We start from the raw sequence: 24,992 nt of genomic DNA, 5'->3' as shown, positions 1-24,992 counted from the left end.
TCTTAATATAATGCTTTTTTTACAAAGTCAAGCATTGGGAAGGTAAAAAATGTCTGAATGTGGGTTGACAGGTGTGCAGATGGTACAGCTTTTATTTGCTTGTTACGTGTTTTACCTTCACAACTCACTTAGCATACAAACTGCACTGGTGCCTCCATTAACTTCAGTTGTAACTAACAGTATGTCAATGTATCAGACTGTATGTAGCCTTGAATTGCAGACCTCATTTACTTGGGTAAATCTTACTTACCCAAGGGATCCCACAAACGTGTATTTTTAGCCCAACATAAATAATAGCAAACCAATCAAAATAACAGTTTACCTCAAAAAGCAGTTCGGATCACTCCTTACCTGCCCCCTCAAAAAGAGAAGACTTACTGACATTCAGCAGCTACAAACCTCAAGTAGTCTTAAGAACACATTATTTTATTTAAAGAGTAATGTGAGATTCTGGATATTCTCCAGTTTTTAGTTTTGCTTATCCCAAAGAAGCTCAAGAGAATTCCAAATTTTAATTTTTCTCTGACCCAGTACAAGCTAAAATTGCCTCCCGCTCCCTGCCTGCACATACTCTCACAGCACAGCTTTGAAGTGGCGCCTACTTCATGCCAAGACTTTAACTGCTGTCTTCTTTGCCCTCTGAGTAAAACACTGAGATGGGAGGGGGGGAAGCCCTTAAGATTATGCCATCCTCTGTTTACTTACTTATAAAAAATCTTTAGGCAGAAACTATACAATTAGTGCCCAGAGAACAGATTATCTGAGATACAGCATGGGAAATGTGTTGCATAAGGGGAAAAATTCCAGCCCTCATTCCCAGATCAGACCAAATACTTCCACATCTAGTTGTCCGTATTTTTTTTGTTGTTTGTTGTATTTGCTGTTTATGAATATCTCCCAGTTGCTGGCATAATACAGTCACATGAGATCTTGTCAACACACTGCATATTACAGCCCTGTCAAATCTGCAAGAGCCTATTTCAAAAAGCTGACTGAAATCCCAGTTATAGCAATAGAAGTTCTTTCCAATACCCCATACTCTGTTTCAAAAGGAACTTTCTTCAGCTGCACACATACTTACCAAGCTGTGGCCAGAGAATAAGAGAATAACCAATACATGCAATGTCATATCATATCATCTCCCATGGTCTCAGACCAGGAGATCGGCCACCTACATCTGAGATATACACACACACAACCCGTTTTGTGATGTAAATACAGCTCTGACTGAGCTGTCTGAGGAAGAGGATTTCCTGCAGGAAATTTATTTTGTGCGGATGTTTTCCTCTTTCTCACATCAGATAAGCGAGTTTCTTCTGCTGTGTCAATTAGCAAGCAACAAGGGGCAACTTGCCAAGGAAATGCATCTTTTCAATCTCCGTTGGCCTCAGGTCTGTTTCCTCAAGGAGTGCAAGGGTAACTTTTTTTTTTCCCTTAACTTTTTTTTTTCCTGAAACAACCATCTGAGGCAGGATGAACGCAGTCCAATCTGGTTTTCATTTCTGACTCCAGCCTCACAGGAAGCACGTACACAAATGTAAGTGGTTCCGTATCTTTCTTACGTAGAGCTTAAAAACCAATAAACTACATCCCTACAGCTCTGGGATTTCCCAGCAGCAAAATAACACAGTCACGTCAAGATATGCTTCCATTTCAAGCTAACTTGATTTGCACCAAATACACATAGCTTGTTCACGGTGTAGCTGGGGCTGCCACCCCGTTTCTAGGACTCCTGAAGACACAATACCTTACTGCTGCAAAAACATAATGATTTATCTGTGTCTTTTCCCTGTATGGAATTATGAGGGGAGGTAATCCGTGTTCCTGGCCAAGACAGAGGAGGAACTGCAGGAGGATGCTCAAAGCCAGCACAAGTGACTTATCCTGGTGTGCTCCTGCTAGCACTACTGATACTACTAGCTGGCAATCAGCATGGATTAAAGGTATATCTAGCCTCAAACAGGCTGCTAACATAGGACCAGTACAGCCAGACTTGGAAGAAAAAGCTTTGATTGTTGACAGGAGGGTGAATGACAATGACGCCTAAGCAAAATTACGACTAAATGTTCACTATGTTGATATTAGTTAATATTTAGACACCTCTTTCTATCTCAGCATAAAAACTCTGAGAATTGTAGTTGTGCCACTTTCATCTAGCTGTAGGTTACACTTTAGAGAGTCTCAAAGGACAAATTCCTGTATAACATGGGAGAAAAATAACCTTATATTTACTTTTAAAATTTACAATCTAATTTAATCAGGATTTACTTTCTCCCCATCTTAGACAACTGTTATTGCTACTTCTTAGATGAAAGATGAGATCTTCAGATATTATGTAAGTCCCAGCATTTCATTTTAAGGAAAAAAAACAACAAAACAAAACAACTGAATACTGTGATGGTTGGCAGAATGCACATAATCTGGAATTTACGAATGCAAACTGATGTGCTGAATGTACAAAAGGATACTAAAGTTTTCAAAATCTGAAATTAATTCCCCATGTCACTTTACTTGTACAATCCCACCCAAATAAATGAAATATTAAAATGTAGTGGGATGGATGATTAAAGCCTTATGAAAAATAGAACATATGGACTACTTAGGGAGAAAAAGAAATAAAAAACCATCTACTGAAAAAATATCAGAAGTTTCCAAAGTCGCATAAAATGCTTAGGTTTTGTTCACCAAGACATGCATTGAATTTTGTACATCTATGTTTCACAGACTATACAGGCACTGAAGTAGTCTAGTTTACACAATTTAGATTATTAGAATGGTTTCATTTTTTTGTTAGCTGTGTTTTACAACACTAATTTTATATTACTACGTGTTACTAAATACAATAGCAGCCTTCACTGTACAAAACATGGATACATATTACATGGTTACCTGGAACAATGCTATTAAAACAAATTAAAGGTTTTGGGGGGATAATTTACAAGTCTGTGTAGAAGATGATACTCAACCCAAGATACATTAGGCACTTAGTTAATCAGTTGGGCTAGTTTATTTTTGGGAATAAGAACTATTAAATACAAAGTTCTGTGACTGAACTTAGAGCAGGAACTTCAATTATTTAACTGTTACCTCCCTCTGCATTAACTTTTCTCATGCTCTGTAACATCTATAGATATACTTCATTTGTGCAGATAGTTAACCTCTACTTTTCAATACAAATTATATACAGCCACATATTCAGCTGACCAAAAGAGATCCCAGTTACATGATCTATGCACTATATTAATCTGTCACCACTGACTCTATTATTATTCTGCTGATTCGACATGCAAATACTCCTATCTCTTATGGATTTCTGTTTGCAGTTTGGTGCTCTGTTTTAAAGAAAAGATTTATCATAAAATAAAGCTCTAACCCTGGAGAAAAAAAAAAGATAAGGAAAACAACATTAATTTTTAACATCCAGACCTGAAAGGCAGTGATGCAAAAATACAGCTGAAGTTTAAAAAAAACAGCTTTTCTAAATGTTAAGAAGCTCCAACAGAGGCTCTGTACTTCCTCTCAGATTCAGTATGCTTTATTGACAGTAATCACACAGCTAGACCACAAGTGGTAACCTTTGAAGAAAAATAAAAGCTACTTCTTGTTATGTTTCACTGTATTTAGCTTTCTGTTGGATCAGGTTTGCGATATAGCTCATGACAGAACAGGTGCCAGTACCCAGGAGGCAGTGGAACTAAACATACACAGCTGAGATAATTGAGAGGACATCACTATCACTGGAAAATTAGCTCTAAGATCATTGAGATAGACACTGCTTTTTATTAAGAGTTCTCTGCTGCAATTTCTAGGGGTTCCTGGACTTAAAATGTAAAGCAGTGTACTCCCAAATGTTCTCAATAGGGACATTTTGGGAGATTGGTTTTATAGCCTAGAGACATGGAAGACAGTGAACAGAGAATTTGCAGTGTGGTAATGAATCTGAAAAGCCATGGACTCTGATTGGGCTGAAGTTGACAAAAGCACAGCGTTGAATGTCTGAATCCCAAAACAGAAGTTTGGGATTTTCCTGCAGAAATCTTGGCTGGAGCTGTGACACAGAGACTCACAGATGCAGAGCGGGTTAAGTTTCCTAACAGCATGAATGACTACAGCCACTTGAGATGCTTCAAGGTTTTGGAGACATACACACAGCGATGGCAAACACGACACAAAACCTTCCGGGAGAGCAGCCAGGACGGCCAGAGCATCTCAGGTGGCACCAAGCACCTGTGTTTAGGCAACTAAATCCAGCTTTCAGTTGTGCTCATGTTCAGAACTAACATTATCCAGTCACAGCCTTTTATTTCACACTTGTTCTTCAAGCCCGTCCGGTTGCGGAGAGAAGGCGCTGAGCAGTGATTGCAAAGCTGATTTTTTTCTTTTCTTTTTTTTTCTGTGCATGATCACATCTGATTCTCCTCTCTGAACAGACCAAAGTTCTGCTCCCATGAAGGCAAGGTTTGTTTCATATCCCAAACCACTGGCTACTAGTAGAACACAGAGACATTCCCAACACACCTGATGATACAAAGTACACAGCTTCATGTTTTTTAGTTAAAAAAATGAGTGTTACCAACATCAAAAGAATATAATATGTAATGAATACTAAGTTAATAAGCCACACACTTCAGTAACAGGCTCAGGACAGAATCTGAATAAGGTTTTTCCTTGTCAAAGGTCAATTTTTGTGTATGTCCAATACTGTGCCTAAATTGTCCCTGACATGTCTGAACACCTCTTCAGCTATTACCCTGCAAAGCCATCACAGCATTTCCTGTTATTTGCCACCAAAGGGCCACATTCATACCTGCTGACGTTTCTCTGAATTTGTCACTGGTCTTCTTCTTCCTCCATTTCCAAGGTTTAAAAATTTTGCCAATGGTAGAAAGTTTGCCCTTTCTCTTGAAGGGAGGAGTTTGGGATCCTGGGGCTGGTCCATCTGAGTTAGCGATTGAAGCTTTATCCAAGCCATCAACTGCACAAATAAACAAGAAAAGAAAAGGTCACTGAATGATAAAAACCAAAACAGTAGCTAGAAGCTGAACTGTTCCACTGCCGGATTGCAAAAGGCTGTGTGGTGGTTCCCATTTTTTTGTTGTCTGCCCAAAAGGCAGTGGCATTTTATAGCAACCTACACCGCAACCCAGTCCTCACCCTCATTAGCCCCACACTTTCCTTTGCTCAGCATCCTCACTACAGCCACAACAGCTGCTCACACCGCCTCTGCTCTGCGTGCTTTGGTGGTTTCTCCTCTCTACTGAAGAATTCCTTTCAACACATTTACGTGATGTTTTTTTCCTATCTTTGGTAAAGCTGAATAACTAGCTATCATCACGCAGAAAACAAACCCATACAATGTACAAACATAAACTGTTTCTTCTGAGTAAAAAAATATAAAAAATTAAAAATCCCTTTTAAAAAAAGCTCTACTGGTAACTGTTCTGGCTGTGGAACAGAAAAGTTCAGTTTGATGTTCCTAGTAATCAGTCGTTCACAAAGGAGTCTGCCACGAGTCAAGTTTCATACTAACAAAACATATTTAACAATAAGCTTTTGGGTTGTAGCCAAAATTTAAAGCCAGTATTTATCATCGATGGCTGCAACACTGAGTTTTTGTGAACAAAATTAGCAGTTATTCCACAACAGGTAGTTAAATGTAGCATAAAGTTAAAACGAATTTTCTGGAAATTTCCCTCAGAAGACCCTAATTATGTATTTCTATATAAGAACTACGGTTTATTAGAGCCTTCCACTCCTGAACCTCCAAATACTTCAAACCTGCTTAGCTTTATTCACGTGAGAAGCTTCACTGAAGTAAATGCTATTACTTATGTGCATAAAATTAATCATAAGCTTAAATGTTTGCTGCATAAGGGCTCTGTAATTGCTTTCATTCATCTAAACATTCCAATTATAACCAATTTGGAACAGAGCTGATGCCACTGTCAACAGAAATAATGATAATCATAGATCATTAAATCAGAAAGTGCTATTCAAAGTAGGAAATATCACTGTTCTCATTTTACAGATGGAAAATATGAGGCACAGAATAGTTAAGAGTTTAATGTCATAGAATCATAGAATCATAGAATCACCAAGGTTGGAAAAGGTCATCCAGTCCAACCGTTCACCTATTCCCAATAGCTCCCACTAAACCATGTCCCTCAACACAACATCCAGCCTTTCCTTGAACACCCCCAGGGTCGGTGATTCCACCACCTCCCTGGGCAGTCCATTCCAGTGCCTGACCACCCTTTCTGAAAAGTAATACTTCCCAATGTCCAGCCTGAATCTCCCCTGCCGTAGCTTGAAGCCATTCCCTCTGTTCCTATCACTAATGACACGAGAGAAGAGGCCGACCCCCAGTTCACTACAACCTCCCTTCAGGAAGTTATAGAGAGCAATGAGGTCTGCCCTGAGCCTCCTCTTCTCCAGGCTGAACATTCCCAGCTCCTTCAGCCTCTCCTCATATGGCCTGTGTTCCAGACCCCTCACCAGCTTTGTTGCCCCCCTTTGAACACATTCCAGGGCCTCAATGTCTTTCTTGCAGTGAGCGGCCCAAAACTGGACACAGCACTCGAGGTTCGGCCTCACCAGTGCTGAGTACAGGGGAACAATCACCTCTCTGCTCTTGCTTGCAACACTGTTCCAGGTGCAATCCAGGATGCCACTGGCATTCTTGTCCACCTGGGCACACTGTCGGCTCATGTTCAGCCGAGCATCAATCAATACCCCCAGGTCCATTTCCTCTACGCAGTCCTCCAGCCACACCACCCCAAGCCTGTAGCGTCGCCTGGGGTTGTTGTAGCCGAAGTGCAGCACCCGGCATTTGGCCTTGTTGAAACTCATTCCATTGGCTTCAGCCCAGCTCTCCAGCCTGTCCAGATCCCTCTGTAGGGCCTCACTACCCCCAGGCAGATCCACACTTCCAGCCAACTTGGTGTCATCTGCGAATTTACTGAGGGTGCACTCGATGCCCTCATCCAGGTCATCAATAAAGATATTGAAGAGGACAGGCCCCAGCACCGACCCCTGGGGAACACCACTCACGACCGGTCGCCAGCTGGATTTGACTCCATTCACCACCACTCTCTGTGCCCGGCCCTCCAGCCAGCTCCTTACCCAGCCAAGAGTGTACCCATCCAAGCCTCTGGCTGCCAGCTTCTGCAGGAGAATGCTGTGGGAGACAGTGTCAAAGGCTTTGCTGAAGTCTAGGTAGACCACATCAACAGCCTTTCCCTCATCCACCAGATGGGTCACCAGATCATAGAAGGAGATCAGGTTGGTCAAGCAGGACCTGCCCTTCATGAACCCATGCTGGCTAGGCCTGATCCCCTGGTTATCCCATACACGCCACGTGATCTCCCTCAAGACGATCTGCTCCATAACCTTCCCTGGCACCGAGGTCAGGCTGACAGGCCTGTAGTTCCCCGGATCCTCCTTACGACCTTTCTTATAAATGGGAGTCACGTTGGCAAGCCTCCAGTCTTCTGGGACCTCACCAGTCAACAAGGAGCGCTGACAGATGATGGAAAGCGGCTCAGCTATCACCTCCGCCAGTTCCCTCAGCACTCTCGGGTGGATCTCATCTGGCCCCATCGACTTGTGACAGTCCAGTTGGAGCAGTAGGTCTCTGACTGTTTCTTCCAGAATCACAGGGGAGTTAGTGTGGTCCCCAACCGAGATTACCAGGTCAGAGAGAGGAGTATCCTGAGGATAACTGGTCTGACTTTTAAAGACAGATGTAAAGAAGGCATTCAGAACCTCCGCCTTTTCCTTATCCTCAGTGGTCACATTCCCAGCCTCATCCAGCAAAGAGTGGATATTCTCCTTTGTCCTCCTCTTACTGTTGATGTACTTATAAAAGCGTTTCTTATTCCTTTTCACCACAGTGGCCAGGTTAAGTTCAAGCTGGGCTTTTGCCTTTCTGATTTCACCTCTACACATCCTAACGACTTCCTTGTATTCATTCTGACTTGCCTGTCCCTCTTTCCACAGGCGGGAATGTTTGTTTGTCAAATAGCTTCCTGAATTCTAGTCCTCTGTCCTAGTTGTTAAAAAGATGCATACTCATACACATATCATCACAGTGCAATCTTACTATTCTGTTTCTCAGAAAAATGGCATTTAATGAATCCTACATTTGTCCCAGACTTTAGATTGGTCTAGAATGCTATAAAAAAACTCTTAGTGTGAGAAAGCTGATGTAATGCAATCAGAGTCCAAGAAACTTTATTCCTTAACACTGAAATGAAGTACTGGGACAATAAGATCCATTATATAACTTCATTGAAATCTACAGTTAAAACCAGAGATAAATTTGTGTGAAAATGATAATATTCAAATCAATAAATCTGAGTTGTGCTGTAGAATACAACAAATCCTATGCTGTTAGAGATGGAACAGATAGCTTAAGAAAACTTTGCCAGCAGAAATTACTATTATTCAGATACATGAGGATTTTTTTTTCCTTGGGTACTTTCTGGTCTTATAACAAAGAGATAAAATGAAAGGATGGTATTGAAAAACGTAACATCAAGATTTTGGTAAGGAGGAGGCTAGGCCTATCCCTTGCATGAGCAAGCTTCCTTGCTTGCACATCCCAGAAAACATAACCAAGCAGTCTTTCGGGAAGTTTAGGATGAGTCCCTAACAGGTGGATTGGCTGGCAAGAGATGGAGATCAGAAGGCCACCAACACCAGCCAGCAAGCAGCTCCGGAGGAAGAGAGAGGCATGGGACAGCAGCAGGACCTCTGCAGGGTTGCCCTGCCTGTAACTAGGGAGTGCGCTTCTCTCTAGGTTGGCAGTCAGTATCTGTTGAATGAAAGAAGTACAATTACTTGAAGGGTAGTTACAAAGGTAAGATAGCTTCACTGTTCTTGGCAATTCCTGACGACACGAAAAGGGGTGAGAGCCACAAGCAGTAATTTCAGAGAGCCAGGTTAGATATAAGGAACAGGAGAATGGTACAGCACTGGAACACGTTGGGGAATCTGTGTCCTTGGAGGTTTTCAGGGCTTGACCAGGTGTGATCTCATCTGCTGCCAGCAGCCACCACGCTTGGAGTGAGAGGCTGGACTATGTCACCTCCCAGACAACATTTCTGCAGTGCTGGGGGATGTGGAAAGGCATGGTTACTCGTGAAATCTGTGCTAGGAAATCTTAAGAATCAGAAGAGAGAAGCTGAAGAAAAGGGATGAAGATCTGGTGGCTGAAGAGTTCAGTCCTGGGACAGGAGCCAAGAATTATCTCACTGGCAGAGGCAGCCCATGAGTTCATTAGTGAAAAGCTACCCACTCCTTGGTGGCAGCAGGACAAAGCCCACGTTCTTGTCTTCATTGGCTTAGGAAGGCTGGGTTATTGATGTGAAGAGCCTGCACCCTGGTGATAGACAGCACAGTCTCTATAAACACTGGAACATAGATCTTTTCAAATCTTCCTGCATCACGGAGCCCAGCCTACTACAAGCAACTACTTCCACAAAAGCCTTGTATAAATTCTTTCTCCTGTGCCTGCCACAGGAATGGAGGAGAATTAAGGTTCCAACAGTTCTCCACCAAGAAACATGAATTTGGATCACTTGCTGCTCTGCCCTCTGCTGAAAATATATAACTCTGAAATAGTGATATGCATCCCAGCTGAAAAAATCCATCTGCTTCAAATTAGCCAGTATATGAAAAAAGGATCAATTTAGTGGTGAGTGATTCTGTTTAGGAAGACTGCAACTCTTGAAAGTAGGATTCTAGATTAACTCCTTCTGAAAATAAAAGATGAGTTTATTTATCAAATGGGTTTCATGAGAGCTCACAATTAGGAATTTGCTTATCCCTCCAAGGAGTCTAAAGATAAGGCTGTTACAAAATGGAGATTGAAAAACATAGTAAAATAAAAAAAGTTATCATTGGAGATAAGTTCTGTGTCAATGCTCCCTGAACATTCACTGTAAACAGTGTGACTCTGACTGTTCTTGCTTCCATCAAGTTTTTGCTTCCGAAGGAAACCTCCAAGCTGCTCCAACTTGCAGAGCTTTGGTTTCTATTTTAAAGCTGCTCTGAAGAGCATGAACTGGATTTGTTAAGGATAAAACTAAATGGGAAAGCATTTCACGCTCTAGATGCTGAGGAACATTCAGTCTGGAGTACCACGATACAGCCAGTTTGAACCAAAACAGCTTCAACTGTTTTACTCCACATATTCACTCCCATCATGCTGCACTGCTTGCTAATGTAGACAGTCTGAATAAATAGAGACAATGCATTGGTACCAGTAGTGCCCCAGATAATTTGAAAGGTCCAAAGTAACCAGTCCTGCACTGCTTGACACATCTGTGTCTGTCCTTACTTACTAGCCTAGAGGATAGCATTTAAATCAACATGCTCAGGGATCTATCAGTCCAGGTAACAAAAGATACAAGGGAAATAAGTTGTAACGAACATCACCCTCTCAACGTATTAACCATTCCCACTGATGCCATCCCAAGCATTTTATCATGACCCCCAAGAGGAGATCTTGTGGTAAAAAGCCAACTGCAACGCTAACCAAGACATTGAAAAGCCAAATCACGCTGGCAGAGGCTGTGAACTCAATGAAGGAAACAAAAAGCCCTCCCCTGAGCTTGCAGGCAGCCACCAAAGATTAGATCAGTTTACAGATGACCTTGACTTTCCCATAAACCATCAAAGATTGAAATGCCTCAATTGCTTGACCTAGGAAGGCTACTTTCAAGAAGCAAGTTTGATCTCTGTTGCTGTCTGAGGGACACTTGTGCTCTGAACGATCTCCAGAGACATTGTGCAACTGGATTGCACAAATGCAAACAAAACCAAAAACAAAATGCAAAAAAACAAAAACAAAATTCCTTAGTTTTTTGGTGGCATGGTACATTTCAGCACTGAGATGTTTGTGTCAGCACTGAAATATGCAAATACCTTCTTGAGGTAAGAACTTGCTTTACAAAATGCAACAAAAACTCTCCATCCAATTGTTTCAAGCAAGTCTGATAAAAATGTCCTTGAAATAAATAGATGTGATTCTACTGGTTCCAGGCATTTTGGTCTAGAATGCAGTGAGGATATTCCTTTTTAAAGCTTTGGCTTAAGATAATTCAAGAACAGAAAAAAGACTGTTCTATTTATGCAGTAAGTTGTTCTGTACTTTTACTGATGGCAGTCAAACTAGCAAGCCAATAGAAGAAGCTAACTTCAAGACTGAATACTAGAAGTAATGCAGATTATACATATATATGTACATATATATATATATATAAAAATCTTCTGGTAGAACCATATTTTAATAGGCAAAGGATCAAAATTACTGGCTGGTAGCTTAATGCCAGTAATTTATGTCTTTGACAACTTAAAAAAGATAAAATCCAGATAATTAGATAGCTATCTAACTACAGTAGGATAATACTCAAAAGGTCTTATTTAGAAGAATCAATTCCTGAACCTGAATAGTTTTAAGATTCTTTCCCATATTAGTACATATTCATATTTAGTCATAAGGAGAAGGAACTTATTAGATAGACTGTGCTGTAAGCAAGTATGAACATATCTCATAAATTCGCTGTAAAATTGCTGGAATCAATGCCACTGAAAAAGTTCAAATAGTTTATTCTATTCACAAAGACTCTCGAGATCCTGGAGTAAAAGCAATTAAGGCTACATCCAACAAAAGAAACAAGGCAGAATTTAGGTGTATTTGTCAGGAGTTGTGCTACTGGGAGCCTGAGAGACTCTGATCACAAGCTCCCTGACTCTGAAAGTGCAGGTGCTGTAATTCATGGCATTAACACTACCTGAAACCTCCACTTCTCTGCACGTAAAATAGAAACCCAGATGAGTCTCACAGCAGATAGCTTTGGTGATAAAGCCAGCCTACGAAGTTTCTTCTCTGCATTTCCATCTGCTCATTCTTGACCCTATAAAAATATGCTCTTCCTTCAGTTGTAAAAATACAACTGTTCATCAGGCTGCATCACAAGTAGATCTCTGAATGATCCAGACCAAAAACGCCTCCCCCTTTCCATCCTCCTTCCTTTTTTAAAAAAGGTTATTTTTAATCTGGGTCACTGCAGTGCTGTACTCTTCAGCACAATCCTATAAATTTTGAAGTGTCGGGACTGAGGAGCAAGCTGTGGTATGGGACAGATCGGGCAGGGTGGAGAGCCTAAATCAGCTTCACAGCTGCAACCAGAATTCTGTGAAACTGTAGTCACGGCCACAGCAGCACTGAACAGTTCAGCATATACTATGTGCCTGTGCCTGAATGAATCCATTAAACGAACATGAGCTTGCCTACAGTATTCACAGCGTGGTCAGAAGATGTGCACTCCTCATCCTTCCTGAAAGAATGCCCTGCGCTTCCTTATCAAAGAACACCCTACCTGGTAGAGGGCATAATAGTCCTCCGCAGAAAGCAATCTGGAGGCCATTCAGCCAAGAACAAGAGAGAGAACACCATGAAGAAGGGAATGCTGTGCTCAGGAAGCTAAATTAAGTAGCTAAATTAACTTACAAAGATATGGGAATTCACATGTACATAAGTGATGTATGGGCCTTCTTTGACAAGAACAGTCACTCTGCTTAGATAAGAATCACTTGAATCATTGAGTGGGAAAAGGCATGGAACCAAGTGCTCCACTGACATTGATGTGCTATGGGCACTACTGGCACTGCATGTCTCACTTGCAATATTAATGCGGTATCACTCCATCATCCTTGAAGTGTGGGAGGATAACTTTTGCTGCAACACGAGTGACCTGGGATATTGTCATATCTAACTGTAAATGCATTGAGAAATGCAACAGAAGATGCAGCAGATTCAGTTCAAAATTACCTTATGTGTGGATTTAGGTCAGCAGAACTTCTATATTACTACCAGTTGGTTGGTTCAGTCATTTTTTCTTCCTGTTACCGCACCCCAGATGTCTGCAGGAGTGTGCTGCAAAAGTCATCTTGGTTTATTGAGACCTCAAAACCTCTTTTTGACAGTGTTATGATTTTCTATACAGTCTTGCCAAAGGGAACAGAGTTTGAAGTCATGGTTCTTATGCCAGCAAAATCAACATGTTTGTGCAGCTGCATATTATCCCAATTTAGTGACAAGAACAATAACTCATCGACTTGCTATAGAGTATGGTAAGCCGCTTATTCCCACTGCTTACTGGAAAAAAAAGCAAGACACTGCATGGTAAAATGTTTGACATGGTCATTAAAAAACAGAAGTCATTCTGACACAATCAATGTCATTTTCAATAAATCTCCCAAATTCTGTAATGTTATAACAATTTTTCTTGACCAAAACCAGATGGAAAGACAGGTCTTTTTCCTCTCTCCCTTCTTGCTTTCTACTTGGAAGGAAGAAAATGCAACTAATCCCCAGTGGATAAACTGACAAATTGGAGAGCTATAATCTACCTCAGAGCAGCACAATGAGTTGGCATCCGAATGCTTTTGCCTAGCCATACATCTGGAGTTTAACTCTGGGGAATCTCTGTCATGAGCTAATTGACTTGATTGTGTTTTAATTAAATGAAAGGAAAAAGCTGAAGTTCAAATGTAGGCGGCTGAATGGTAATTTCCATATGGAACTGCCAATGTTGCAAAATGTTAATTGGGCCTCCTGCTGGCAATGAGCTAAACAGGGTGGGCAGTGGCTACTTCAGATGGGTTCGGGTTGCTGCCTGAAAGCAGCCAATGTGGGTAGTGAGCGGATCCATCTGGGGATCCCTTCAGGGATCAGCCATTCAGGGGCAGCCTGAATGCCCCCAGGTTTCTATGAGAGTAAATGCACTTTTTGGGTTGATGGAGCCATATGTGAACCAGCAGTGCTGAAGCTCAGAAAGTTGAACCACTATAAGACTGAACCACATAACTCCCATCTCACCACAGGCAAAACGTTGCCTTGTTGCAGAAAGCTGAGCACAGTGTGGGGCAGGAAATCCAGCTATTACATCTGTAGACTAGAGGCAATATTCTGTTTCCCCCTTTGGTGAGAATGCCCTGCCTAGCCTCTGCATAAAGCACAGACACTGCTACACAGGTACTTACAATGGACAGGAGACTATGTTCCCCCCAAAACAACATGATGCATACCCAAGGCTTCAACATGTTAGCTCTGTGCTGCAGGAAAAAACAAGCCAGGAAATCCTATGCTAAGTTAGGTCTGCTGCAAACTCTGCATGGCTCTTTTCTCCTTTACAGCCAGCACCACATTAACCATGCACAAACATTTTCTAAAGCCTTTGGAGAACAGCATGTTAGCATGGAAGAGGAACACCCTGCCACCCAGAGCACAGTTGCTGTGCACAGAAGAGGAACATGAGCCAAGTCACACATTTCAGACTTCAGCAATGATGCTGACTCCAACATGCATTTATTCAAGCTCTCTCTCTCTCAGTTGTACACTTGGGATTGATTTGCTTAGAGCATGGGAGAGCTTGTTCAGCTGTCTGTCTTTTGGGCAGGAACTCCTCACACAAGTAACAGCTTTCCAGCAGGCAAGCAGGGGACTTCAGCTTGGCTTTCCATTGCCTTACACAGGAAAGAGGAAAAAGGCAGTGTTAAAATAGGACTTAAGGCACATTTGCTGCTTCAGTTTCTCGCCCTGGCAGGATTTCTGTTCTAACTACACTAGGGTAAACTACAAAGCACCTCTTTGCCTTAGAGTTACCTTAAGCATTGCTCTTTTTTTTTTTACTGTTTGCTTACTTGGTTACAACAGCCACATCTTAATTGTTGCTGGTTGTGTTAATTCACAAGCTATCACATTTAGTTGACACAGGTAACTACAGCAACCTAAATGCAGATGAAGTGTTTGTAACATGCAACTTTGGAGTTACTTCTCAGTACGGCTTTCATTTCCATGGAGTTAATTCTACTGAGAAAAAAAAAAAAACAAAAAAAAAACAGATAAATAAAATGTGCACTGTATAGAGGCAACAGAAATTCCACAGGCAACGCAGCTGGACTAGGCCAAGTAAACTGCCCTTTTCATGTGTCTGTGAGAGCCTCCTACCACATCTACAAGGGCAAGTGATCTAGTGGTGGGTGGTTCTGGGACACATTAACAAAGCTGTTATACCTCTATAATCACACTTTCCCTGCTTTCACCTGTTTCACATGTCAAAATGCACAAAGGGTTTGCTTAAGGAATGAATAAACATAAGGCTTGTAATATGCCCACCAACACGTTTGCAACTTCAGTATTTATATTTTGGCATCATGTAGCCCTTATCAGAACATCCGCACCACCTCTTGATCTCCAGCCCAGTGTTTAATTTCCATCCCTGCAGCTTTCCCAGAAAGGAATAAACAAATCCTCAGCAATTCCATTATACAAGTCTGAAAGTGATCTGGCCGCAACGGCCTCGATACCTCCTTGCTGACCAGAACATGGGTGGCTCTGACCAGAAGAAAAGGGATCATCAGTTTAAGGCAGGCTGTTTATTCCTCTCTCTTCAACCCCAGTACTTCAGTGGAAAGAAGTAAATGGGAATTTTCCAGACAGTTACATCTTCCAGATATACGAAAAACGGGGTTAAGGGTCACATTCTGGATCCTAGCAACTTTTCCATAGAAACGAGGAAAAGCTCAGGTGCAGAAATAGAGATGTGAGAGGAAAAAAGAAAACAATGAAAAAGCAGTGTGTGTGAAAGAGCAACCAAACTGCTGAGGATTGAAAATTAATGCTTTCTGCATCAGGGCAATTTACCCGTTCATGTCCTGAAGTACAGTAGTATAGATTTCTATTAATAGTTTAAAATGATATTTTTGGATGATTCTGTAACCTAGCCTCAAGGTACACCTCATGTACTCATCTTATTAAATCCCATAATGGTATTTTCAACTCATCACTTCTGAAAACCAGAAGTGCCGAACTGGAGATACTTCCTTACAGATTGACTTTTCTGGGTACAGTCTTAATACAGGGGACAAAAGTATCTCTTATGAGTTTACAACAGGTATCTTTAGCCAGACAATTGACAACACCTCCCAGCAGATACTGGCTACTAGAAAATGATCTGAAGTGAGCATGTGGCCCTTTCTCCTCTGTATACTAAACAGGAATAAAAATAAGAACATTTTTTGCAGTAATTAATGCATATGTTCTACTGAAGCTGAGATAAAAGCAGGCGAAGTGTGTCCCATGGAAGCCTCTGACCCCATTGTCACTCTTCTGCGTTGCTTTGAGCTGCTCCCTATCCCCCTGAGCGCCCAGGAGCTCTTTACCACCCATCTGATCAGAAATCTCTGAGTATCAGGACAGCAGAGGCAGGCCGCATTCCTGCTGCTCTCCGGTGCCACTTCATCCCCAGCAAGATGGAAGATCTAACAGGTATGCTACACCACTGCTGAACCAGAAAGTCCCATCCCCAGACATCCCAGAAACTTCATGAGAAATACAGTTGGTGGGAATTTGTTATAGGAAAAACTGAAACAAGCAAGGGACAGCCTCGTAGCCTAGTGCGAGTTTTGCTGGGCAGTCCCTGTTTCCTCAGGCTGCAGGCTTGGTTATTTAACTGTGACCCCTCTCAGGAGCCTGCAGAGGAAATCAGCACACCATCAGATGGCCTGAACAACTCACTGCCAAAGCCAAGTTAAAAACCCAGCAAAATGGGAAAAACACAGCCAAAGCTACTCTGGGCTTTTCCTGGAAGGCTCTTTCTGGCTTCACTCTTTTCATACCTAAGCAACCGCAGGCTTGGGGCCACTTCAGGGCTAATTGGCTGCTCCACCTGCAGGCTGACATCACCCTGGGTGAGGATTTAGGCTGCTCAACACCCACCTGCCCTGCTGTGCAGGCTCTGTGGCTCACATGGTGCCTTTCCACCATCCTCTCAGTGCACCTGGACAGACAGAGATGTTTCCTCACAGCTGAAGAGCTGTGCTGCTCGTCTTGGTGCAACCAGCAGTGGGATGCATCTCCATATGGCTTTAGAGAGGTGCTGCACACTCAGTCATCTCCTCTCCTGTTTTCACAGCATCTTGGTTTGCTCTGCTGGTCACTATTTGTGAGGCTGCACTTTATCACTGAACTGAGCCTGCAGAAAAAAAAAGCTACCTTCTTGTGAGGGATTTTAAAACCAAATCAGTTCCTTACTACATTAAAAAATGGTGCAGCAAAAAGTTTGCTGACTAGACTGTGGTGGGTGGTATGCCTAGAACAGGAACAAATGGGAGGGGACAGGAAAGAATAGGAACAAGTCTAGGGGGGATGGGAGAGTTTTACCAGGAAGGCAGCGCCTGAGCCTGCTGCCTGTGGGCTAAAGGTCTCACACAGATGAGAACTCCTCCTCACAGCAGGACATCCTGACCCCTACATCACATCAAAGGCTCTTGCACCTGGAGAACTAACACTGTTAGCTATTTCCCCTTTCTGTGTGAAGGAAGCTGGAAAGGAGGTTATCACTGAATCCCAGAATCACAGGGTTTGGAAAGGACCTCCAGAGATCATCGAGTCCAACCCCCCTGCCAAAGCAGGTTCCCTACACCAGGTCACACAGTAGGTGTTATACCGCTATACTCCCCTGCCTATCCCATCCCAACTCATTCCTGACCATCCAACATACTTGCCAAAAACAATTACGCAAGAAAGTTACACATGTGGGTTTCCCATTATTGTATGTCTTCAACAAAATCTTCCACGATTATGATGTTTATAATTCTGAGAGCAGGTTTGGTTCTGGGGGCTCCCAGGCCAACACTTCCTCACGTTTGAGTAAAACAATAAGGAGCTCTTGACCTACAATTATCAGAGCATTCACATACAAAAAATGCCAAGGAGAAATTTGGTCAGTCATGTAATTAAATCCCCTACATGCAGCCCAGAACTCACTGTGCTGCCTTTTAAAGGCGATATTTTCCTTCATACTGGCACCACTTCAACATCTTTTCTCTAGTAAAGGAACAGCATATTGCACTTGTCCAAACACATGAGTCAAACCTGAAGCAAACAGTTTCTTGTTGTGACCCAGCTGGCCTCCAAACCCCCACAGCAGAGGTCAAGGGCACTTTTAAATCCAGCTAGCGAATTTCTGAATGTTGCTGTCATTATAAGTGTTTATGCAAGCTATTAGACCTGAAGTCTTTGTAGAGAAAACCATATTTATTTTATTTTTTTAGCTGCCTTTAAAATATTTGTCTTTGTTGCTAGATACCAGCTTGGATAAAGAGTAATAATACAATTCATGCACACTCACAAGAAAGTACTAACTATTAAACAGTTCCTCTCAGTCAAAATGCCAATTTGTCAATTCTAAAGCCACGGCACGTGAAAACTGTTCATATTTTTCTGTACGAGTAATGCTAGGATCCTAGTAAGTAAGAAGTTATCTCATTTGCTGTGAGGAAATGGGAGTCACCAAACTGCAGCTGACTTTTATCCAGCATCATGTTTCATTGCTCTCCTCACGCTTCACCACACAGCTGTTTTATTCCCTGTATCTTGTTCCTTATTAGGGACAGAGTGGGGAAAATCAGACACAAGCTGACATATTTGTCAGCTCAGCTGCTCACCCTTTACCAGTTTAAATTCTGATGCTTAGGGGCGGGTTCATGTAAAAGGATATGTCCATACACAGTTTGCAATGGGATTTAGTTATACTTTAAAAAAACCAGCATGTTTCCTTTCTTATACCATGAAGACAGTAATTCCATCAAGCAAACTGGCAGCATCATAAATTACTACAGAAAAGCTCACTACAATTACAGTACCATCTTTAACTAGATCTGAAGTACGTACTTGTATACATTTTAGACTTTTTTTTTTTTTAAATTGAATCAGCATTTATGGAAGGTGCCCTGCGTGCTGGGCCTGGACAGGGGAGCTGTCTGAAAGCAGCCCACGTACCCTTCGTAGGTCTTTATTCCTGAAGGACCCTGACCAAATGGACAAGGGGGTCCTGTGGCTCAGTGAAGCTGTGGGTGGTGAGAAGCTGTCCTGTCACCAGAGAAGACGCTGAGAACACATTCAGCTTTTCCAGCAGAATTTTTCATTATCCCCTAGGGGAAAACAATGACACTAAAAGCACCATAAACACAGCTAATACATAACTGATATCTTCAACTCCCCCTTTCCATGTTTCATGCTGTATTTCTGGTCACTATTTCTGCTCCGCTCTCCATTAAGAACAAATGATTTGTATTATCATGGTGCTTTAGAGGTGTAGTCACAGATCAGGACCTCTTTGTGACAAGAGCTGTACAAACAAACAATGGAGATCTTTCTTGCATCAACGAAAGAGCTTTCAGATTTCTGATTTTTCATTGCCACCAGCTCAGCTGGTGTTTCAAATAATTTTAAAATCATGCCGATTGCTAGATATCTGATTTATTTATTTATTTTAAATACAAATATATTTATATATATATACATAACATATTTAGAAAAGGACATGCTCTCAATCTTACTGGCATTGAACAACAATCATAGAATATATTTTTGTAATCCACACGCTAAAAGAAAGTATCAATGTGAACTCTTATGAAGCAGTTTAAACTGAATTATTTTAGCTGGAAGTGGGTGAGCATCCCTCGAGCTTCAAAGCAACTATAAAACACAAGACCCCATCTTCTCCCTACCAATGCATGCTCATGCTACACCATCCCAGCACGTAACAATGTTCATTTAGCACTCAGCTTCAGCATGCATCATTGTTATGAGTGCCAAACATGCTGTAAGTGATGCATTTGCCTGACATGAAGTAACTATGAGCACCCAGCTCCACTGATGTATGTCACTGCTGTGAACATGAATAGTCAATTCTGTGGTATCTTGGAAAAAAATGCCAGAAACATCATGACCAATGCAAGCGATATAAATATCAACTTAAAATCAGCTACAAACATGAATAATTCAATTTCAGCATCATTCACGGTCACACTTTTGTTGATGTTAGGAGCAAACCTAGAGCTGCCCAAACATTTAAAAATTACAGTGCATTGTGGTTTCACAATTTGGAAGCAGAGAGAAGCAACGTGTTCTGGTCCTGGGCTAGGAGATGACTGAAATTCTTGAGTATGTAAGAACTGCAGCTGATATTACCGTTGTTATTATAAAGTGATTGGCAGGGAAGAGCCAATCCCCCCTCCTCAGGGGAAGAGTACTTTTCTAATGACTAACCCAATCACAGTTGAGATGTAACACACCTAAAACAAACTGAGTAAGTGTAACACTTAAGAGCAGTACCTCAGAGGCAATTCCGCATCAAAAGGGTAGGCAGTAAAAACATTATTTGGAGCTGAGGACAAAGGCTGCATTTTCCCACTTTGTGAGCACCATGTTCACATTCATGCAGATGAAAAGAACACAAGCACCTATATTTAGTTGTGTGTTAAAAGGAAGTGTCTGATTAGGAAAAAAGAGAGGTGAAAAGAGCCCAAATATCACTGGAAGGCTTGGCAACTATTTCTAGCAGCTCAAATCATGATTGGAAATTCAATATTGTCTTAAGTAAAGTATGTACAGCATCAGGGTTCAACAAATTCACTTTGGCTTTACTTAATCTCTGTAAAGTTTTCTTTTTTAAACTACTACCAAATGTTTTCCTAGAGAGGGAACATTCTGTGATAGAGCACACGTCTGTCTCCAGCAGTCCCTGGGAAAGAGAGCCATCTCTTAGAAAGCCCATAGGAATACTTCAGGAACAGCCACCCTCAGTTCCTGCCTGCTCAGACTGTTCCTCATGGTGGGCTTTCATGCGATAGATTGAGCAGCTTGTGGACAGCACCAGAGAGAGAGCAAGCCATTTAATCATTAATTTAATAAGCAAATAACTCCATGGACAGATTCTCCCACAGAGAGACAGGCAAATGCCAAGTTTCTCTGGTGGTATTTGCTCTGGGGTCTTACTCCAGGGTTGTTCCAGCTGTGGCTCCCCAGCACTCTCTGCTACCTGACTGCACTGCACAGCCTCACCTGAGGCTCCTCCAGCAGCAACCTGCCTCCATCAGAAAACACCAGGGGGGAACCACCACCAGGGGGGAACAACAAAACAAAACAAAAAACAGCTGGAAAAGCATTGTTCTAGAAGGAATAAAATGAAATTAAAACCAGTTATTAACTGGCTTTATTTTAATACTCCTGTCTAAAATTAAAAATAATATATTAAACTTGAGCAGCAGAGGTATGCATGATGTAACTAGAAGTTTCTTGGCAAATCTTATATTTCATATTTATATGAATAGCAAGTCACCAGGAAATGGCTCTCTAAAATTTCTCACTTAAAAATAAAACAAAACTTTCCAGGTTCATGTTTGTGAAAGGCAGCTTGAGAAAACAGCACTGGGTGAAACAGAGACCTGTGCCCACCAAACTGAAAGATCCCATTTACCTCCTAGGGCACAGCTTATGGCACCTACCTGGAGCTGGGGAGACCTGAGCAAATCCCTGCTGTTGAAAGGACTCTCATCCTAAGCCTATGATATCCAACCACAGAGGAGTGCTGCTCAGCCTCAGCCTCTCTCGTGTCCCAGTTCCTCAACCGCAAAAGGTTCTTTATGTCTAAACCCAGAGATTGCTGCCAAAGCACTTGTGCTTCCATCTTAACTGGTAGCCCATAAGGAATCTTTTGAAAAATATAACAGTTGTCTTGTAAGTTGTGCTACAAAAATTTACAGCAAGAATATAAGGATCATAATCCAATACTAAAAGCTTTAACAAATACTTGTGACTGTACACTTGTGTATCTCTCTCTCTGTGGGACTCCAGCCACAAACCCTGGGTTAGAGAAGGAAAGTTCCTGTCAGTATGTCAGGAAAAAAACAAAACAAAACAAAAAGCAACAAAACCCCACCATCAGTACAACACCATCCATAGTTGTGTTGAGATGAGCTAACGACCGGCTCTCTCACACAACTTCACAGGAACCTACTGGCTAGAAGAGGTTGCTGGACATCCTTGTAAAAGACTTTGCTGTCTCTTAGGGAAGGGTCATCAGGTGCACTGTCCCAGCACTATCCTAACTTCCCTTCTCTCTCACCACAAAAACATGCCTTACTACTTCTTCATACGCCAAAGAACAATGTCTTTTTGTTTGTCTTAAGATTTTGCTGCCCACACATAAAAAATAAACCTGCCCAGAATGGATGAAGCACAGATTGATTTATAAAGAAATTGAATAAGACAAAATAAACCTCTCTAGATTTGCAAGCTTTCCTTGCATTGACATCCAGGCATGCAAGAACTGCTTAAACCAATAAAGCATAGACTACATGCTGGTATTTATTCATTTATTCTGTATGAGACTGAACTGCCTGGTATTTATTTAAGAAATGGATGATTTAATTAGCTCTGCCTCCTCTGTTGTTCCTCCACTCACTCCTCACCCTATGTGGAATTTACTGCATAAAGAGAGAGTGGAAAAAAAAAAATTAGAACATAGCAATGAGACTTCTGGCCCCACAGATACAGAGGGTGTGTCAGTTCTTCAGGGTTAAAAAAACACCCTGACCTGTGCCATCAGACACCCTGAAAAGTCAGGGAGGCTCAGTTCTGCCCTGCTGGTACATATCCCTCAGAAAAAAAAAACAGGTTGCCAATTATGCTAAACAGCAGCACTTCCATCCAGGGGCTGTCACGATGTAATTATATTATCTGTTAAACCACAGACAGAGTAACAGAGATGTGGGAGGAGAGACGAGTTTGCTCCCTCTGACAGACTAAAGGGACAATCAACCACAACACAGGGTTAACTCACTACTTATCTCCAGATGTAGTCTTCCATCACCACGAACTCGCTTAATGAAGGACTAATTTTTGGTTCTTCTCATCCTGTAGGGATGTTCCTTGCAGTGTTTTCCTTTTGCGGTTAAGCAAACCCTGGATGTACTGCAGGCTGCACAACAGGGAGATATGTTTTCTCTATGAGGACAGCTGGCTGAAAGATGGGAATACAAAAATCCAAGGCCTGGCTTTGTCCAGTTCTTCTCACTTAGTTATTTAATCTATGGCTTTCAGTTCAGCAGGTCTTGCAAGCTCCAATTGTAGCAAGAAGAGGGGATGGCAATATTTAATTCCCACAGAAGCCATTTTCAGGACTGATTAATTCTCACATAAGACTTTAGAGTTGTGAGATGCAAATCTTCCTAGTCCAGGCCAGGGTGATGAGCTGCGACCTTCATTCCTCCATGTTATCATATGCTGTGTGATCCCTACCCGAATTTGGGGCTACATCAGCAGAAAAGCTTACGTCACCTTAAGGTAAGGTTTCAGCAAGCCCCACTTTCACAGCCTGGGAAGTGCTTGCTGGCCTGGGCTGAGCAGGGAGAACCTTGGGCTAAGGGATGGTAAGCACCTGGGGGTAGATGCTGTGAACAACACCTTGCTTTTTAAGAGCCTAGCAATTTTCAATTTTTTTTTTTCCCCTACCTTCTTATGGTATGATCCTACAGATTCAATACTGATATTGGATACTTTTCCCCACATGCCAATTTTAATTACACATTTCATACTAAGCTACCAGTCTACCAGGTATATCAAATGTTTCAGAAGTAAACTGTTTGCCCTGTCTTCTTGGTTCTTACGGAAGTTTGCCCTCCTTCTCTTCTCCTCGCTTACCTCTAGCAGAAATGGTAAAACCAAAACAGCAGGAGGAACACTACTAAAGGGGAGTTAAGGCAGAGGTGTTGCTGTAAGTACTCAGGATGTTTTTTCAGTCTCACATCTCTGAATTCCCCCAGACTTTTCCAACAAAAACTTTTGTCCTCTCTTCAGAATCATGTTCATCATACAGTAAACATAATGGTGCTGTTGAACAAAATGCTTTAAAAGCCAAGCACCATGGTCATGTAGTTTCTGCAACACTTTGTAGTTAACATCTCTCTCTTTTCCCATTGGCTCATGTTTTGCTACTCTCTACAACTTTCCTTTCCAACTAAAGCACAGATCATTTTTCATTTCTCCTTGGTGCTTGTCCAGCTCCCGACAACTTGGCTTTATCCACAGCTTTCAAGTCATCCATATTATTGTTCACTCACACAGCCTCTTTCATGTCTCACCATCAGACCTTATGTGTTTCTTTCACACTGTGTGTCAAAAGTGGCAATACACGAGCAAGAAACAACAATAGCATTTTCTTCTCAAGTAATGAAGTCTGGTATTCTCTTAGAAGATTGAATCAGCCTTCCAAAACTTTTCACTTTGAGTACTTAAGCACTACTCCACAATTAGTGAAGCTGTTTTAAATCATGTGGATTTTTAATACTGATTATTGATGCTAACATTTTCATTCTTTTTATGAAACACTTGAAAAATTAATCAGAAGAGGAGAACCATGCATGATCATATAACACACAGGACAACAAAACCACTACTCCCTTCTTTGTATCAACATAAAAGAGGCCAGATCAGCAGTGTACTGGAACACTACTTCACGTTTTCAGAACAAGAATATTCTAAGCATCTGTGCCAAAACCAACATTTCCTTCCACTCAGAAAGGCAATAAATCTACCAAACTGAAAGAAACAAACCAGTAATCTTCAGACACATTGAATGCATTTACAGGACAGGAAACACACAGCCAGCTTTGAGTCATTAACAATGAAATAAATTATAACACATTATGTATGTATAATTTAAACATACCCAATTTCTTGGCAATGAACTGTTTGGTGATTTTTTTTCCTCATAAAGACAGCCAGTATCTAAAAATCATTTCCCACCAGCTTATAATGACTTTAAGCGAACACGCAAGTCTAACTATTTGACTGTATCCCATTGAATCAACGTGTTTCATAAGCACACAATGAAAGTGTCATTTCTTTGTCGACTCATCCAAGATTTAAGGAGTTTAAAAAAAAAAAAAAAAAGAGCCCACAGGAGATTAGCTTTCAGCCTTGATGACTTCATATTGCTTGTTATGACAGGTAAGCTTCAGATAAGTTGAATCTCTGGGGGCTATAAACAAGGAAAGCAATAAGGATGAAAGAACCAAGCAGACGGTCCCTCCCTATTCATAGTCACGTCATGTTTTTATCTCAGGATGCTACT

General features: G+C 41.6%; 1 protein-coding gene across 4 annotated transcripts in view; it reads right to left on the bottom strand.

Moving 5' to 3' along the window:
- PHACTR2 (phosphatase and actin regulator 2) overlaps positions 1-24,992 on the bottom strand; it is a 125,879-nt gene that overhangs the window by 43,313 nt on the left and 57,574 nt on the right. For all 4 annotated transcript variants that reach the window (XM_048937204.1, XM_048937208.1, XM_048937206.1 and 1 more), the window contains exon 2: positions 4,808-4,975. In XM_048937204.1, the coding sequence (XP_048793161.1) occupies positions 4,808-4,975 (168 nt within the window). The remainder of the gene's footprint in view (positions 1-4,807; positions 4,976-24,992) is intronic.

This window comes from Lagopus muta, chromosome 2, assembly GCF_023343835.1.
Source record: "Lagopus muta isolate bLagMut1 chromosome 2, bLagMut1 primary, whole genome shotgun sequence".
In the NCBI taxonomy this organism is placed as follows: Eukaryota; Metazoa; Chordata; class Aves; order Galliformes; family Phasianidae; genus Lagopus; species Lagopus muta.
The sequence above is the reverse complement of the archived record's forward strand: the minus strand, read 5'-3'. Positions and strand labels throughout refer to the sequence as shown.